The 17,575-nt window shown below is 35.0% G+C and overlaps 1 protein-coding gene across 3 annotated transcripts in view; it reads right to left on the reverse strand.

Annotated features, from left to right (window-relative positions):
* ANGPT1 (angiopoietin 1) overlaps nucleotides 1-17,575 on the reverse strand; it is a 271,322-nt gene that overhangs the window by 82,866 nt on the left and 170,881 nt on the right. For 2 of the 3 annotated variants that reach the window (XM_058444036.1, XM_032760262.2), the window contains exon 4: nucleotides 9,816-10,048. In XM_058444036.1, coding sequence (XP_058300019.1) covers nucleotides 9,816-10,048 — 233 coding nt within the window. The remainder of the gene's footprint in view (nucleotides 1-9,815; nucleotides 10,049-17,575) is intronic. The other variant, XM_032760263.2, reaches the window with a different exon arrangement.

Below are 17,575 nucleotides of genomic sequence, written 5' to 3' on the forward strand. Positions count from 1 at the left end.
CCTGGGCAACAGAGCAAGACTCCATCTCAAAAATAAATAAATAAATAAATAAAAGAATGGGGAAAAATACTTGACTAAAAGGTAAAAATGGAAATACACACCATCTTTGTTTAATCAAGTAATCTTTCACTTTACATAAAATTAATTTCTTTGTTTTCTCTTTGGGCACCCTGTTGGGCAGTTATGAATGCTGCACAGCCCTTGTCATTTGTTCAGGAGCTCATTTTATTCACAAAGACATTTCAGGTGTTTCATGTGTGTTAATTTCCCATATAATTTTTTTCAGCCTGGCTACAATATATTGATTTTGTACAAAAGATTTCCCATGCATGTGGGAAAGCTTAAGGGGCATCTTTTGTGCTCTGCTATGAGCAGACAAATATAATTTATTTCAGCAACAGCCATTCAAAATGGAATGAAAGTCCTTGGGCAATGCTGTAAACATAGAAAGCAGTTGCCAGATGCTTTTGAAAACTGACACACACACAAAACTCCACTTTGAAGTTTTAAGTAAATAAGTCCTGACTGTCACCACAAGTAGGTCACCTTGATTCTTACTCTTGTGGCGTAATACACTTGAAGAACAGTACTTGACTACCAGCCCTGGCTCTGCATGGGCTTCCCCTCTGAATACAGGGCTTCACCGGTTATTAGGAGTGACACAAAACCAAGAGACAAAGTTGGAAGTATGTGGGTTTGTGTAGGATACCAGGCAAACTCTAAGGTGTGCCATACTTCTATGTTAAGCAACTTGACAGCACAGCTGGGACTAGAACAGAGATGTCATGATTCCTGCTCCTTCTAAACTACCATGCCTGCCCTCTCGATGGTATACACCTGCTCCCGGATACTGGAGAGAAACCATCTCAATCTATAATTCCTAGCTCTAGAGAGATAGGTTGGAGAATTAATTATGATTAAGATTAGGTTTGTGTGTGTCTGTGTGTTCATGAGGCCTAAACAACTGGCAAAATCTCCCTTTAGAACCAAATTTCCACTTAAAATTATACCCAAAGTTCAAACTCACTATTCTAAAGGATGTCATCCCGCTTGTGAAAATGGAACGTTCACACCTAAAAATAATTAAGATACATGCAAAGATATAATAAATACACAAGTTAAAAGAGGTCTGACATTTGATATTACATTTGATAATTTGACTTATTCATAAATCCATTAAAAAGATGAGTAATTCTTTGTAGGTTACATATTAATATGACTCCTTAGCAGACATAACTCCACTCAGAATGTGAACACCCAAGCCAGTACAAGCATGAGATTCCAGTGTACTTAAAGTTAGTTTTCATGTTGATATCCTTTGGTTGATAAAAAATTATGAGTTCCTATAGGAAGCTAAAAATGTTACTAGTTTTTATTTTTATTTTTATTTTTATTTTATTTTTTATTTTTTGAGACATAGTCTTGCTCTGTTGCCCAGGCTGGAGTGCAGTGGCGCGATCTTGGCTCACTGCAAGCTCCACCTTCCAGGTTTCTGCCATTCTCCTGCCTCAGCCTCCCCAGTAGCTGGGACTACAGGCATCCACCACCACTCCCAGCTAATTTTTTTTATTTTTATTTTTAGTAGAGATGGGATTTCACTGCATCAGCCAGGATAGTCTCGATCTCCTGACCTCGTGATCTGCCCGCCTCGGCCTCCCAAAGTGCTGGGACTACAGGCGTGAGCCACCACGCCCGGCCAAAATGTTACTAGTTTTAAAGATTCTTTGCAATTGACTTTTAGAAAATCTTATGCTAAATATAAATATTTGTTTATACACATTTAAAGCTAAGTGTACAGTTGCAACATTCCCCAGGTTTTACCTTCTTTTTCTCCCTTTTTACAGTATAAAAAATTCATGAGGTTTTCACTCTATAGTTGATATGATGCATACATATTTAATGCTGTTAATAAAACATTTTTTCTTACTGTCTCTTAGAGTAATTATAGGTGTCATTTGGTTCAGTGTAAAGTACCATATCTTATCTGTGACTAATGTCTACTGTCCTGTTTTGTCCCTGGTTTAGAAAATATCTGTTGAATTTGACTTGAGTGTGGATGAGACCTGGAAATGACTTAGTTGAAAGTCTATTCAAACTATTTGTGCTTCTTCACTTTAGCCAACCAGGCTATGAAAATGTAAGGGAAGAAGGATGGAGTTTGCTCATGGTAATATTGGAACATCAAGAAAACACTCTTTTTGTGGCCTTTTACCCCTGTAACTTCCAAGCCCAGCTGGAACCAGGAGATATCCCTTTTCAGATAGTTCATCTTGTTTCTGAAGTTAAAAACTCCAATTCCAAATGAGAATTAACCACAAAATTTCAAATCTCCCCCGAAAGATGGGGTTTAGAAATAGTTCATGGGAGAGGTCAAGGACTATGTTATTTTTTATTTTGTTATCATTAGTTTGGCTATCCACTATTCACAAATTTTTTTTTACAGAAATTATGACTTTTCTAAAAGGCAGATAACACGCTCCATCAAAAAGGAGAAATATACCATTTCCAAAAATAAACAGTCAATTTCGCCTTAAGCCATTGGGTTTTATGAAAGGAAGTGCTAGATAGTGTGGTTCATTTTAAGGAAATTGTAAATGTTTGACATATAATTTTCTGTCAAGATAAAGCATTTCCCTCATTAAATGGAAACAAGTACTCACTGTAGTGTTCAGCAGATGACTTCCTGTATTTTTCTTTCTCTTTCTACCTAATCTTAAATTGTGCATTACAAGTAGTAAATGAAAAACCAAGTATTTTACCCAGTCAATGAAACTGATATAAGGCCCATTTTTATCAACGTTTATATGAGTGACATTCAAAAAGTTTTAATTTCCTCCCATCACTCGTGATGTTTTTAGAGTCATTCTTAACTCAAGGGACTTGCAGTTCAAACTATTTCATCCCTTACAGAATGATATAAACTTCATAAACTCAACAGACACAGCATGGGAGGTAAATTCCTTTCAGATGGTAGAATTATTCTGAGAATCAAGCCAAATGACTCCTCAGCACTGAGAAGAAAGCAAATGCCTAATTTCCCCCTTTAAGAAGGCTAGAGGACCCAAAATAATGATCAAATGTTCCATACCACTGCAATCAGCTTCTGGGAAAGACACTTTAGCTCAAATAGTGGTCACTTAAACATTTGTAGTATCAGCCATTATGTCTTTGTGATAATGTGAAAGAATTTTTAAAAATGAACTTCATGAGAAGCTCCTATGAGTTGAAATTTGTACTTCTTATGAGAGAATTAAGTATATAAACATGTTCACGTCTCTCAGTACTTATTTTTAAGTTTCCTCTACTCCGTGTGCCTCCCTACTTAAAGTTGTTATCTGTCCTTTCACATTCAAGTTTCTTGAATGTGGGTATATAATGATTTCTGTTCTTACTTCCTCTGACTCATTTTAGTCTTTGAGATATGCAACTGAGCCATGTAGCATACCAAACCTCTGCATATAGAAGGTTCACTTTTTAAAAATTTGACTGTCATGCTTACTTGCCACTGAAAAGAACATCCTTCATAACTGTCTTTTTTTTTAAACCTTCCCAAAACACTGCTTACTAATGTTTTTCATGCTAAGTCTGTATTTTTCTTTTGGTCTCTTTTTTTAACCTGTCCCTTAAAAACCTTCAAATTTTTCTGCCTTTGATTTTACACTGCCATTTTTTCATACAATGCACTCATAACTTTGGTATGTAAATGTGTGCTTGTATCCTTGCATTTTGGGGTTGGGGTAAGTGGAAAGGAAAAATAGCTGTTTGCATCTGGTTTCCTGATGGATCTGTGACCCCTACGTGAATAAGAGCCATTGCTTTATATGCACTTTCTATGATTTTACCTCTTGTCTCCTCTGAGGACACATCATTGTTCTCCTTCTAGAATCCGATTTATCTGCCTGCCAGACTCTGTCCCACAGGCAACTCGGTCAAAATATCCCAAACTAAAACTCGCTATTTTTCCCCTTCCGACCTATTTCTTCTCCCATGTTGCTGGTTTTAAAGAATGTGATCTATGCTCCCTCAGTTGTTTAACCTAGAAATGTGCAATTGGTATTAGATTAGACTTCTAGGAAGTCATTATTTCTTGCTGATTCTAATTTTTCTATTTTTACAAATTTCTTCCACTTACTTTTCCATTTACCCCTGTTTAATATGGACCTTATTATTTCTTTCCTAGAGATCACTTTGAAATTCTGACAAAAATCATCAACTCTACCTTCCCTGTCCAGTACGGTGCAGCGTGTAATGTACAGTATTCAGAACAAAACTCTGGGTTCAAATCTCAGCTTGCTCACTTGCTACTAGTGTGATATTTAAGCATTATTCACCTCTCTGTGCTTAGCTTACCTTTCATATAGAGTTGGTAATAGCACCTATCATACAGTGTTGTTACCAGAATTAAATAAACTAATATATGCAAAGGTCTCAGAAGACTGGCTTGTGTTAAGTATTTACTGGTATTATAATAACGGTAAAAGCACCCATCTGGTCCCCTACTCCAGGCTTCTCAGCTTTACAGTATATTTTTCCTACATTGTCACTGGGGAACTTTTTCTAAAATGCAAATATCACCATTATCCTCATATATTGACAATGACTGCTCATTGATTTTATAGAAATGTGGCCTTTTTGGTCTCCCTTAGATCCTCTCTCTAAATTCATTTTAAGACTTAGGCTACAGCCTGCTCTGGAGAATATACATGCCATTTGTACTCTCTGGTGTGTCCTTCACTTTCTTCATTTTTTAGACTTAACTATCATCTTCCCACTAGAACAAGCTTGCTTATGTTTCAATCCTAGATCAATGATTTCCAGCTTTGTAACTTTGGGCAAATTCTCAAATTCTCTGTGGAGGTCATAAAATGATGCTAGACATGGTAACTCCCTCATGTTGCTGTTGTAAGGGCTAACACATGGAAAGCCTAAGCAAACCAGAATCATAATAAGGATTCAGTAAAATCCCCAAGAAAACTCTAGAGATGCTGGATTCTGCCCTTATCCTTCTGTTCCTGCCATGATTTTAATATTTCTCTGTGAGCTTTGCTCGGGTCCAGGCACCCTAGGCTCACTTCTAGCAAATAATTCTGAAAAATAATTGTTTACTTGTTTCTCTCCTATCAAACCCTAGGTTCCTTAAAGCCACGGAATGAAATACATCGTTTCTTCTTCCCAGTAGTCTGAGCAATAATTGGCACATTATAGAAACTTACCAAATATTTGTTAAATAAAAATGAATAAATATCATTTCCCCAGAACAGAACAGTTGCTGCAGAACTGTTTTGAATGAATGGATACATTTATGAACCACATCTTGCTATAGTAGAAATGAGCTTCAAGCTGATCTGGGCAGCGTGAGACAATCAGACTATGTAAGTTTATAATACAGTCTAAATACTTTTTTAAAAAACTTTTTCTTTTCTTTTTTCCTTCCTTCCTTTTTTTACATGCTGTTAGTAATCAAATTCCCAATTATATATTTGCCATGTGTATGTTCAACATGAGATGATATTTTAATCACCAATGTACACAGATAACCAGTGAATTTATTTTTATTTTTTTGAGACAGAGTCTCACTCTGTTGCCCAGGCTGGAGTGCAGTGGCGTGATCTTGGCTCACTGCAACCTTTGCCTCCTGGGTTCAAGCAATTCTCCTGCCTCGGCCTCCTGAGTAGCTGGGATTACAGGCACGTGCCACCATGCCAGGCTAATTTCTGTATTTTCAGTAGAGATGGGGTTTCACCATATTGACCAAGCTGGTCTTGAACTTCTGACCTCAAGTGATCCACCCGCCCTGGCCTCCCAAAGTGCTAGGATTACAGGCATGAGCCACCGCGCCTGGCCAACTAGTGGTTTTTTAATAGTCACAGTAACTGATTATTCTCCCCTGAAAGATTCCAAACCTTGTTTGTATGCCTTATTAATGTAAACTACTTAATTCCAGCAAATATTTAATTTTGGTAATTTTGAATTGCCAAAAACATGAAGCAATCAGCTGAGCTTTGACATTGTGATAACACTGAGGGCAATATTTCTTTAGTGGCTAATGTTTCTAAGAATAAATGTGGCCCAATGTTTGCAGATGAAGGTTAGACAAAAATAAATGTGTTACTCAGCAGCCTTACAAAATGGATGCAATTCAGTTTGAATTGACTATGTGCCTAAGACACCACTATTGCCTTTAGGAATAAGAAGAGGAAAATTTGGTGAATTATTTCAGAGAATGTGTTTATTAGTTGTCCTTCTTAAAAGTATCTCACAACATCAGATGTGTTAGTAGAAAATGCTCTGTGAAACTAAACAAAAGCACTCTCTGAATGCAAAGATAGATTTACAGTTTCTGGATCAAACAAATGTTTGGAAAAAAAAGTACATGTCTAGCCAACACTTCCTAGGAATTCTTTATCATATAACTTTAATGCATTATAGGCATTTTAGAGGGCATTAAATAAAGATAATTACAATTATTTTAATGTTTACTATGACTTAACACAGAAGCTATGTGTTTTATACTAACCTCTTTTAATTTTTCAACATTTAAAAAATTAATTCATTTACTTGTTTATGTATGTATTTATTCTAGGCCCTCTATCTCGTTTTTAAATTTAAATTTTATTTTTAATGACAAATAATAACTGTATATATTTATGGAGTAAAACGTGATGTTTTGGTACATGTATACACTGCAGAACGATCAAGCTAATTAACATATCCATTACCTCACATACTTGTCATTTCTTTGTGGTGAGAACATTTACAATCCACTTTTTTGGCAAGTTTGAACTACATAATTGACAAATAAAAGTTGCACATATTTATGGTGTACTACATACCCACCGGGTAAATATTATGATCCCATTTTAGAGATCAGAAAATGGAGGCCAAAAAAGTTGCCTGGATGACTGTCAATACTCAAACACTCCAGGGCATTGTATTTAAACATTTTCTGCAAAAGAAGTTTTGCTTATAAAGCACATAATGAATGTACTTAACTGAATCTTGTCCATCAAAGGAGAAAGAAGAAACTAAAGTTTAATGAATCAACTGTGTCTTCAGCAATGTGATCTTCACTTGTATATTGAGCATCTAATGTAATTCTTTCCCTATTGTGGTGAAATAGACAGAATTCTCCTGACTTTGTACGTGATGAGACAGCTTCATAAAGGTTAAAGTAGTTGCCAATGACAAGGGAAGCTCATTAACATTTTTTAAATCTGGCCTTGCAGTATTATATTCAGGCTGTCTCCACAAATTAGCGGGTCAGGTTGAAACCAGAAGACCTTTAGGGTCAGTTAAAATGTTTGGCTTTTTAGATGATGACACAGCTTGTGTTTTTTAAGATCTTGTAGAATATCTATATTTGAGCTTTAAAATGTACATTTTAGAATATTTGATGCATTTGTTGTGGTATGTTTATTTTGAAATATTTGCATATATATAAATTTATAAGTAAAATATTTACATATAATCCTTCAATAAATAATAAATTTATGTGATATATAAATTTTGGCCATAAAACAAAGAAAGGCTTTAACCATGTGTGTTAGAATTTGAATAAAAGTTCATTTTAATAACTGATATTCAATCTAGTATTATGCTATTAGCCATTTAAAATTTTAAATTCACCATAGCCAAAGACTATGACTCCAGTAAAAATAAAGATATGCAGACAATGAAAATCTTCATAAAAACCTTATGAGAGCCACTTTCCATTTTTGTGTCTCTTATGAGTTCTAAAAATAACTAAATATTTAGTTAGAACACTTAACAGTGAGATTAAAGAAAAAAGAGATGAACAAGAAGCAAATAAAATCTATGATCATGACAGCAGAGAATCCACTGGAAAATTAGACAATTACCTTAAATTAAGATGGCAAATCCTGTAGTTAAATCAAGATTCATTTTAGAGTTTTGTCATTAAAAAGAAAAGATATCTACAGGCCTGGAATATTTAGACAAATTCGGTTTCTATGATTATTATTACTATTTTTTTGGATATACTACATCATAGAATAGACACAGTTACTTTTTTCACTTCCTGAATGGCTATTAAGAGTACCATCTATCATGGCTATCCTCATTTTTCAAAAATGGTTCTTAAATTGAACAGATGTTTACTTCCCTGATATTGCACCCAAAGTTCAAACCTAACCAGAATATTTACTTTTAAAGTCACACCCTCTTCCTCTAAAAGCTTAAAGACACATTTATTAGGCAAATACTCAGAAAAGAAGTTAAATTATGATAAGTATGCAGACATATGAGCTCTGTGAGAATCACTAGGGCTTGACATCTCTAAAATCATGAAATAAAAACCACTATTCCACTCCATGTGCTTTAAGTCTTATGATGATAAGAAAAATGTGTTTTCAATCTTTCCCAAAATGTATTCAGCTCAATATGAGAATAGATATATCTCATATTAATACTTAATTGTTGAATACTCATGAGCTCTATTAAAATTCTCTGGCAAAATACTACCATGCTTTCCTTCCAGTGGACTCTAACTCAAGATTTTGGCAGAGTCTGACTGATTAGCAGGCTTTTCCCTTTCCAATCACATTACTGAGCACACCCAAATGGAGCTCTGGGAACTCACTGTTTAAAAAATATTACTTTACAAAATATATTAAAGGCTTGTTTAGACTATCTAAAGGAGATATAACTCGAGGTAATGGAGTGTAATAGAGAAATGTGAAATGTCTTTAAAACAAAATCACTTAATATGGAGTTATCTTCCCTATTCATAACTATAGATGAAAGCATGAAATTGAACAAATTTGTCACATAGCTCAAATCCACTTTCAAATTAAAGGAGCCTCCCCATGTGTACATTGCATATGCTCACTGAACCACTACATGAATGTTCACATAAGCCACAGCTTAATAACAACAACTTTCAGATTTAAGTGCTATTCTCTTTCACTCATCACCATTTACAATTCCATCTTCATTCAGAGAAAGGCTGATTAGAGAAACACAGAAGATGACTTCAAGTTCCAAACTTTGAAGAGTTCTACTGAGGCTCACTAGAGGTTCTGCTTGAAGGAAACAGGTGCAAGCAGAGGCATTCATTCAATAATTGTTAGGTGGATAGATGAATAGACAGATGTATGCCTTCTAAAGAAATACAAGGTTGTAGGTACTCCCAAAGGTTAAATGGCTCCAGACATTCTAGTGATATCAAAAATTTGTATCTCCACTGTCACCAAAGACACCCCAGAATTAATGTACCTAAATACTCTGATTAAATCTATCCTGCACAGGACTAAGCACAAGTGATCTTAATAAATATTTTTAATAACAATAATCCTGCCTCACTCATAATACTTGTTACAAATAGTCTGTCTCCGTTTCTCTGCAATCCACAATTTCCTACCCCATTCCCTGTAAAAGGACATAATAAATATTCATTTAAAAATGGAAATCCTCCTGAAACTCTCCCAGCACTATGAACTAATTTTTAACACTGGCTCATCTCTGTCTTATATATGGTTAAGTGTCTAACACCATAATACCAATTATTTATTCACGACAGTATCACAGATTTTATCTAAGGTTAAAAAAGACAAGGAAGAAATTAGAAAGCTCTTTCAGAAAGACATTGTGGATTCACAAATTTAAGCTTATGAATACATTCTCTAGGTAGAAACATGAGAAAATTATCAACATAACTTCATAAATGATTCTAACCATAAAGTTCTTCTGCTGTTTTTTACACAGCAATCAATGCACTGTAGAAAGCTATATTGAGTATTTACTTGATCAAAGGAAATAAAATATTAACAATACCAAAATGAGGAAGCCATTCTTACCACCTTCTTTAGTGCAAAGGTTGACAAGGTTGTGGACTGTGTCCATCAGCTCCAGTTGCTGCTTCTGAAGGACACTGTTGTTGGTGGTAGCTCTGTTTAATTGCTTTTCCAGCTCCTGGATTATATATGTTTGACGAGTAACCAAGCCTTGAAGGTCCTCTTTCTCTTCCTTTAAGGTGTCCAACTCTTCCTTGTGTTTTCCTTCCATTTCTAAGATTTTATGTTCTAATAAACTACAAGGAAGTGAAAATAAAACTTAGATTTGAAAAAATGTTATACAAAAAAAATCCTTATAATTCAATTGGTTCCTGAATTTATTTAAGATGAGAAATTTTAATCACGTATTTCACTGTAAAAATATTTTTAAGTGAGAGACTTAAGAATATATATTCTTTAGAATAGGAGATATATGTATAACATGTCAAATAAAAATAAATAAACCAGACATTGTCAAAGTAATGCTTGCTTTTAACTGTGATTTAGTTTCTTGGTTTCCTTGGGTGTATCTTATATCCAAGGTAGCTAACTTACACACAAATAGCTATACTCTAAAGAAGTTATAGTATAACTTTCACTAAAGAAATGAGCCTAAGAGGAAACAGAATAGTTCAGGAAAAAAAACAAACAACATGTAGAAACTACTTTTTATTCACTTTGCTTCACTCATTTGGGGTTTTCAAAACATTAATATTGACTAAATTTCACAATAGTTCTGTGGGATCAAGAATAGTATATTAACCATCTGCAAAATCAGAAATAAAGAGAAAAATATGAAATAATCAGAAACACAAAGATTTATGTACAATGACATTAAGACAGAAAAAAACCTCTTGTTTTGAAACTGTTGAAAATAATATTTTTAATCATTTTAAGGATATTAGAAAATGTTCAAAATTTAATGTTAGATGAAAAAAGAAAAAACAGCAATATACATTCTCAATCATACACGCATACAAAAAGAAAACTATATTGACACAGAAACCACAGGAGCCAAAATAATCTATCTAAAGTCACAATGAATTCTTGTGATTTTTGATAACTGGTCCTGTATCATAACCACTAGCTTCCTTTATTTCTCAACTCAAGCTTCAGAATGAGGCTTAATAACACTACAAGTTCCCAAGTCACTGTATAAATGGCAACAAAAGGAAGACTCCATTTGGTTGATGGTATGGTCTTCTGAAAGGAGTTGGGATGCTTTGCTCAGAGTGTTGCAATCTTTAACTAAGGCCCTTCCTTCTCCCTGAGCTCTTTACAGGATATTCCCCTTGTATATTTCACATTAAAAATGATAGAAAAAGCAGAAGCATTTTTGGAGCCTAGCAACTGACTGGAAATAAAAAGCATTAACATTTTATGGAGTGTCTAATATATTAGTATTCCTCAGGGGAAGGGCTTACTCGGTTTTCTCAGTTCTGTTTTCAGAAGGTTCAACCCGTCCTTAGTTTACAAGGTGTTATTAAAATGCCACATACCAGAATGGGCACTTAATTTACCTTGGAGAAATACAGCACTGAATCATTCCTTTCAAAAAGGGGACACTAGGGAGTGTTTTAGATTCAATACTTAAATTATAAAACAGAGCATGTTTGAAGAGCCAAATCTTCCAACACCAGGTACTGGGGGACAAAGTGTAACATCTGATTGTCTTTTACACAGATTAAGAAGTGTGGGTCCAAGGCTTAAATGGCATGAAAGACTGTGAGGGAATCAAGAGAAGTCCATGTGGCAGAAGCTGTGCCATCCTGGTAGATGCCAGAAACCTTGTGGATGGGGTGAATATGGCACAGCACGGTAGATGGTGATGATGATGTCAGTCGTACTAGTCATGATACCTCTCATTTATGACATGGTTGCTATGTGTCAGGTACTGTTTTTTTGTTTTGTTTTGTTTTGTTTTGTTGTTGTTGTTTGTTTTAAGACGGAGTCTCGCTCTGTCGCCCAGGCTGGAGCACAGTGGCATGATCTTGGCTCAATCATGGCTCAACCTCGGCTCAATCTCTACTCACTGCAAGCTCCGCCTCCTGGGTTCACACCATTCTCCTGCCTCAGCCTCCCGAGTACCTGGGACTACAGGCGCCCGCCACCATGCCCGGCTAATTTTTTGTATTTTTAGTAGAGATGGGTTTTTGCCGTGTTAGCCAGGATGGTCTCAATCTCCTGACCTCGTGATCTGCCCACTTCGGCCTCCCAAAGTGCTGGGATTACAGGCGTGAGCCACCGCGCCCGGCCAGAGTCAGGTACTGTTTAAGTGGTTGTTATGAGTTCAGTTATGGCCCGCCCATGCTTGCCCTCCAACCAAAAAAATATATATATGTGTTGAAGTCCCAACCTCCAGGAACTCAAGAATGTGGCCTTATTTAGAAACAGAGTCGTTGCAGATGTAATTAGTTAAGATGAGGTCATCCTGGAGGAGGATGAGCTTCTAATCCACTATGATTGGTGTTCTTATAAAAAGGGACAATGTTGAGAGACAGATCAGATGTGTGCACAGGGAAAAGGTTGTGTAAAGATTGGAGCAATGCTGCCTCAAGCCAAGGAACTACTGGCAGGTAGGAGAGAGGCCTGGAACGGAGTCTTCCCTAGTGCCTTCGGAGAGAGCCTAGCCCTGCAGGCACCTTGATCCTTGATCTGGGACTTTCAGCCTCCAGAATATTCAGAGAATACATTTCCATTGTTTAAAAGAAGAGGAAGAGGAAAAATAAGCGTGGCCAGAACTACTCCTGGGCATTCCAAATCTTTGCCAACAAACCTGTACTCCAAGAACATGGCAGGAAAGTTGCCTGTGAAGTTGAGCCCGAAAAATACCTGAGGCTTCTAAGACTCTACTAATTTATAATACCTTTAGCAGTGTGCACACATTCACATCAGAAAGTTTCTCATTGAGACCCATTAGCAGAAACTGTGTGCCTTCTGCAGTAGAAGAGAAGTCCCATTTCTGTTTTGAATTGCTTTCATTCTACCAACAGCAAGAGAGAAAGGGTCCCTGCCCTGTACCAATCATAAAGTAAACCCAATTTAGATAGAGCTTGAGTACAGTAATATAGGAAAACTGTGATGATCACTTATTTTTTAAAAATTCTTTTGGAAATGAAAAACTTAGGCAAGGAACACAGTGTAAGATGAAAAACAACATCTGTAAGGGGTAGGTATGATTCATCTTCTTTTACCATGTTTTTTTTCTTTGCCACTAACTTTTTGTTGGAGAAGTTCATGGTAAAACACAAACAAAAACAAGAAACTTCTCCATTGTCTTTATTGGTTAAAAGTTTCACATCACCTACTGGTTAAGTCATTAGAGCACTTGCTGTAGGCGTCAAAGGAGATCTTCTCTGTGCCCATTAATTTTTGGCCTTCAGATCTGAGAATTAACCATGACCAGTGTCTTAGCTTATTCTCTGTTTACTTTTTATTTACTTTTCTTGCTACTCCTGGGGTAATGATCAGAGGCAAGATGCCCATAATTTAGAGTTGTTAACTTATAAGAAAATTGTCTTTTAAATTCATAGGCATTATAGTCTACTAGTGAGAAAACTTAGCATTACCTATTAAACTGACAAGCATGTATATATCAAAATTTGAACGTTATAGTCATATAATACTGGATAAAAATTCTGAATTACCATTTTGTCCTTGAAATAAGATGAGCACTGGCCTTTCAGTTTTCCTAATCAGTAGGTAACATTCTGGTTTGGAAAATATCATGTTATAGTTATAATTTGTATTTGTCAGTTGCTAAGTGCCAATAATTCTGTAAAACATAAAATGACACTATTCCTACTCTAGGGTTTATTTTTAGAGAATAAAAACCTCAAATGAAAATGCAGAAGCTGTAAGAAACTTCTGTTTCAGATAACAATTTTTAAAACAATTTTTGCATCAGTGTTTTTCTACTGTTTATTTTTGATGTATTCCTTGTTCAAGCGGACATATGCGCAGAGATGGCTACTATCTGAGATGTCAGTAAAGAAGGTGGGCTTGTTTGATTTGTTTCGTTTTTCAGGATAATTTGGAAAGAGCTGAGGATGGAAAGTTGATCAAAGAAGTCCTGGTACTAAAGGAAACAATTCTGGACACTGGCTTATGGAAAAGATCTGCTTTTCTGAGTAAAAGGAATAGATAATATGTATAATATATAACATACATTAGCATGTTAGAACATTAATTTTCATAATTCATCAAACAACTTTTAATGCTCCCTTACTAGCAGGTATCAAAAGATACCCATATAGTTTGTCATCTTAGAATAGACAGTGCATGTAATGTGAAAAAGAGACTGTCCATGGAACTAAGAAGCCTACTCTACAGCACAGACATTCCACAGGATTTGGAAACCCAAGTAATATGCATAACAACTACAAGGAAATTGGAAACATGTTACATTGTTTCTCTAATGGCAGGTCTTACCAGTTAATTATCTATTCTCATCATTTTCTCATCACATTTCTTCACTTGGAGCGCCCTTAATAACATTTGTACTTCAGTAATTATCTACTGACTTTATTTATTAGGGACATTTTTCATATTAACGACAACTTTTTAGACTTCTTCAGGCAATACTGATCTCTCCTTGACCCTTCCATTTCTTTTGACTACACTCATCCCTTTTTTTCATCTTCTCTTCATATTTGGCTTCCAAAAGACTGCTCTCTTCTCTTTGACTCCTCCCATCTATTGGCTAGTATCTACTTTGGAAGTCAGCCCTTCCTTGTCATTACTTCCAAAATGGTTTCAATGCAAACCTCACTTGCCAGAAAACTCTATATACCATCTCTACTTATTATCTTATTCTTGTAACACACCATTATAGTTATGTAGCATTTTAAAACCTTTATGTTCTTTGATTCTTAAAGCAATATAGTAACATAGACTGAGCAGATGTTACAGACCCTCACGGATAGGTAAGAATCAAATGTTTTCTTCAAAATCATGCAGATATTAAGTGTCAGAACCGGGATAAAAAGCCATGTCTTCTAAGACTGGAAATCTACTCAAGACATCCCACTGTTGTGTCAATGAACATCCTATAGTCTCATCTCTTTGACTTAACACACTGTAATCTCTTCCTATTTCTTTTATTCGTCATGTTATACCAGGAACCAAGGCACTGCCTTCACATGTCCTTAATATTTGCTGCTCTCCATTTAGTTGTTCTGGGAGCTTATCTTTCACAATATTTGTACCTGTTTATCTTTCTCATGTATAAAAACAGAATTACTTTGTCAAGCCAATTTTTAACATCTGGACTAGAATTTTCTTAAATACTACCCTATCTTAATACCTCTTCCATTAAATTTATGTGTTAATTTTAATTAAATTGTTAATATACTGCTGATATTTCATTTTGTCCCTGAAGCCTTTCATTGTCTCTTTACTGTTTTCGTTATCCAGGTCCACTGGGAGTGGCCACCTCAGCTAGCATGGAGATCTTTCTATAGAGAGGTTGATCTGAAGGACAACATTGTAGCCCCAGTGTCCTAAAGTTAGGTAGTCAAAGTAGTCAGATTTTTCCTAATGACAATCTCAGCTACACATTTAGCTTAGGTTTGAATTTTAAACACAAAACCTGGATGGTGACTGAAAACCAGTGCACTGTTTCCTAGAGCATATGCAGTATATTCTTTGGAGCAAAATAAGAGTTTTATTGTTAAGATTTAGGGAAGCCTATATTAAACAAACAGTTTTTATTAAGATGCTTCTTTTAGGATTAGGGTTCCACGGAACAACACTTTATGAAACCACGCACCTAAATCTATACAAATTGAGCAAGGAATCCAAGGAGAGAGTTTCTCACAGGAGTCTCAGGACTTCCTGTTTCTCATCTTTCTGGAAACACTTTGAGAAGAGACATGCATAGAATTCTGGCACTTAGCTTCTATTTGAGGCAGAGGTGCACTTTAATGAATAAAATAAACAAAATAATCTGTGCCTTGAACTTTAGTAAAAGGTTCTAAATGAGTGTACACCAAGTCCTATTTGAAGTTTTTGGTAGACTTCTCCATACCCCTGTTTTACACTGCCTTCTCCAACATCTTATTGAAAATATTTCAAATAATTGAACATATCTTGAAGCTTTCACAGAAAAGGATATCTCTTTCAAATTGTTTCCCACAATAGAGTTCTTAACATAGCAGCCAATGAATTCACAGTGGTGACAGTTGCCTAAGCTCTATGAGTATAAATTTAGCCCTTCAAACAAGGAGGAAGATGTTGAAAATATAGAAACCTCATTTTTATCTGTCTGAATCTACTTACAGATATTTCAATATTTTCCACTATTTTCAATATGTATGGTGTCAACATGTGTTGCAAATATGGGTTTGTAAAGAGTGATTTTTCTCCCCATTTAAATACACACAGATTTAGTTCATATTAAATTTATACTTTACGTGTCTAATTGGAACGCAATAAATTTCCTCTCAAAGTCTGAAATCATATTTGTTTGGAAATTCAAATTTGGAGCAGAAGCATAGATACTATAAGTAAATATTAGCAAATAAATGTAAAGTTTGGGGTAAAGAAGAATAAGCTAAATGTATTATAGAAACCAGCAACTAAGAAAAAAAAGATTGATACATTTCATAACACAGAGATGTAATGATTCTATTAAAAAATAAGTTGGACAATAAATAATAAACTAGAGAAAATTTTGTAACATATATTACAAAGTCTCAATATCCATTAAAGAGCTCATATGAGTTAATTTAAAAAAGGATAAACAATATAATAGAAAAAATGTTAAACATACATAAATAGGCTAGTATGTAGTCACAGAAAAAGAAATCTAGTCACAGAAGAAATGCAAGTGGTTAATACACACAAAAACATGCAGAACCTAACTTCTCAAGGAGCCGAGATTAATTAGATGGCTAGCAAAGTTTTGGGAAATTTGAAAGCCCAGGCACTCTTAAGGAGAAGGTAAAATTTGAAGATAACTTGTGAATATCCATAAAAAATTTAAATTATCACATCAACAATTATAGTTTTGATAAATTATATATTTATTAACATAAATAATACTTATAATGGGTTATAAATCATAGCACATCTATAAAAATAGATTGCTACTCATTCTTGAAAATGAATGATTTATATCTGTATATGGTTATATGTGTAATATATGTACAACAAATTATTATAAATGGTAGAAAAAACCCCAACGATAAAATAATCTATACATATATGCACATATCATATAAACAAGTACTCGTGCATGTCTTGTGTAAACACACACATAAATATGCACACTCTACATACACACATATGTTAGTATGTTTATAGAAAACATCTGGAGGAGTAAGCACTGAACTTGATCTCTTAATGATGATTCTCTGCTAGCAGGTGGTATGGTGTAGGGGTGTGGAATTAGGGGAAATTTGGCCTACAACTGTATATACATGCATATAATTTAATATACATGTATATACATCAAGTTTGTCTTACTTGTTTTTATTTATCACAGAAATGGAGGAAACAGTCATAGGTCTAGAATGGCATGTGCAAATGCTATTCAGAAATTTTAAAGGTAGGCTGAATTAGTGAACCTCGGAGTATACAATAGTAACATTGAGTGCCATGCAACGGGCTTTGGCAATGCAGAATAGTGGTGTAAACACAATCTCTATTTTATTCATGTAAAAAATAATAAATGGATTTACAATATTTAATGTAAACAATATGATTTGTCTTTCTCACTAAAAGTATTTTTATTAGTTGTGTGTGTGAGTCTTTGTGTGTGTGTGAGCCTCTGTGTGTCATAT

The sequence above is a fragment of the Hylobates moloch genome, unplaced genomic scaffold (genome assembly GCF_009828535.3).
Source record: "Hylobates moloch isolate HMO894 unplaced genomic scaffold, HMol_V3 SCAFFOLD_9, whole genome shotgun sequence".
Lineage (NCBI taxonomy): Eukaryota > Metazoa > Chordata > Mammalia > Primates > Hylobatidae > Hylobates > Hylobates moloch.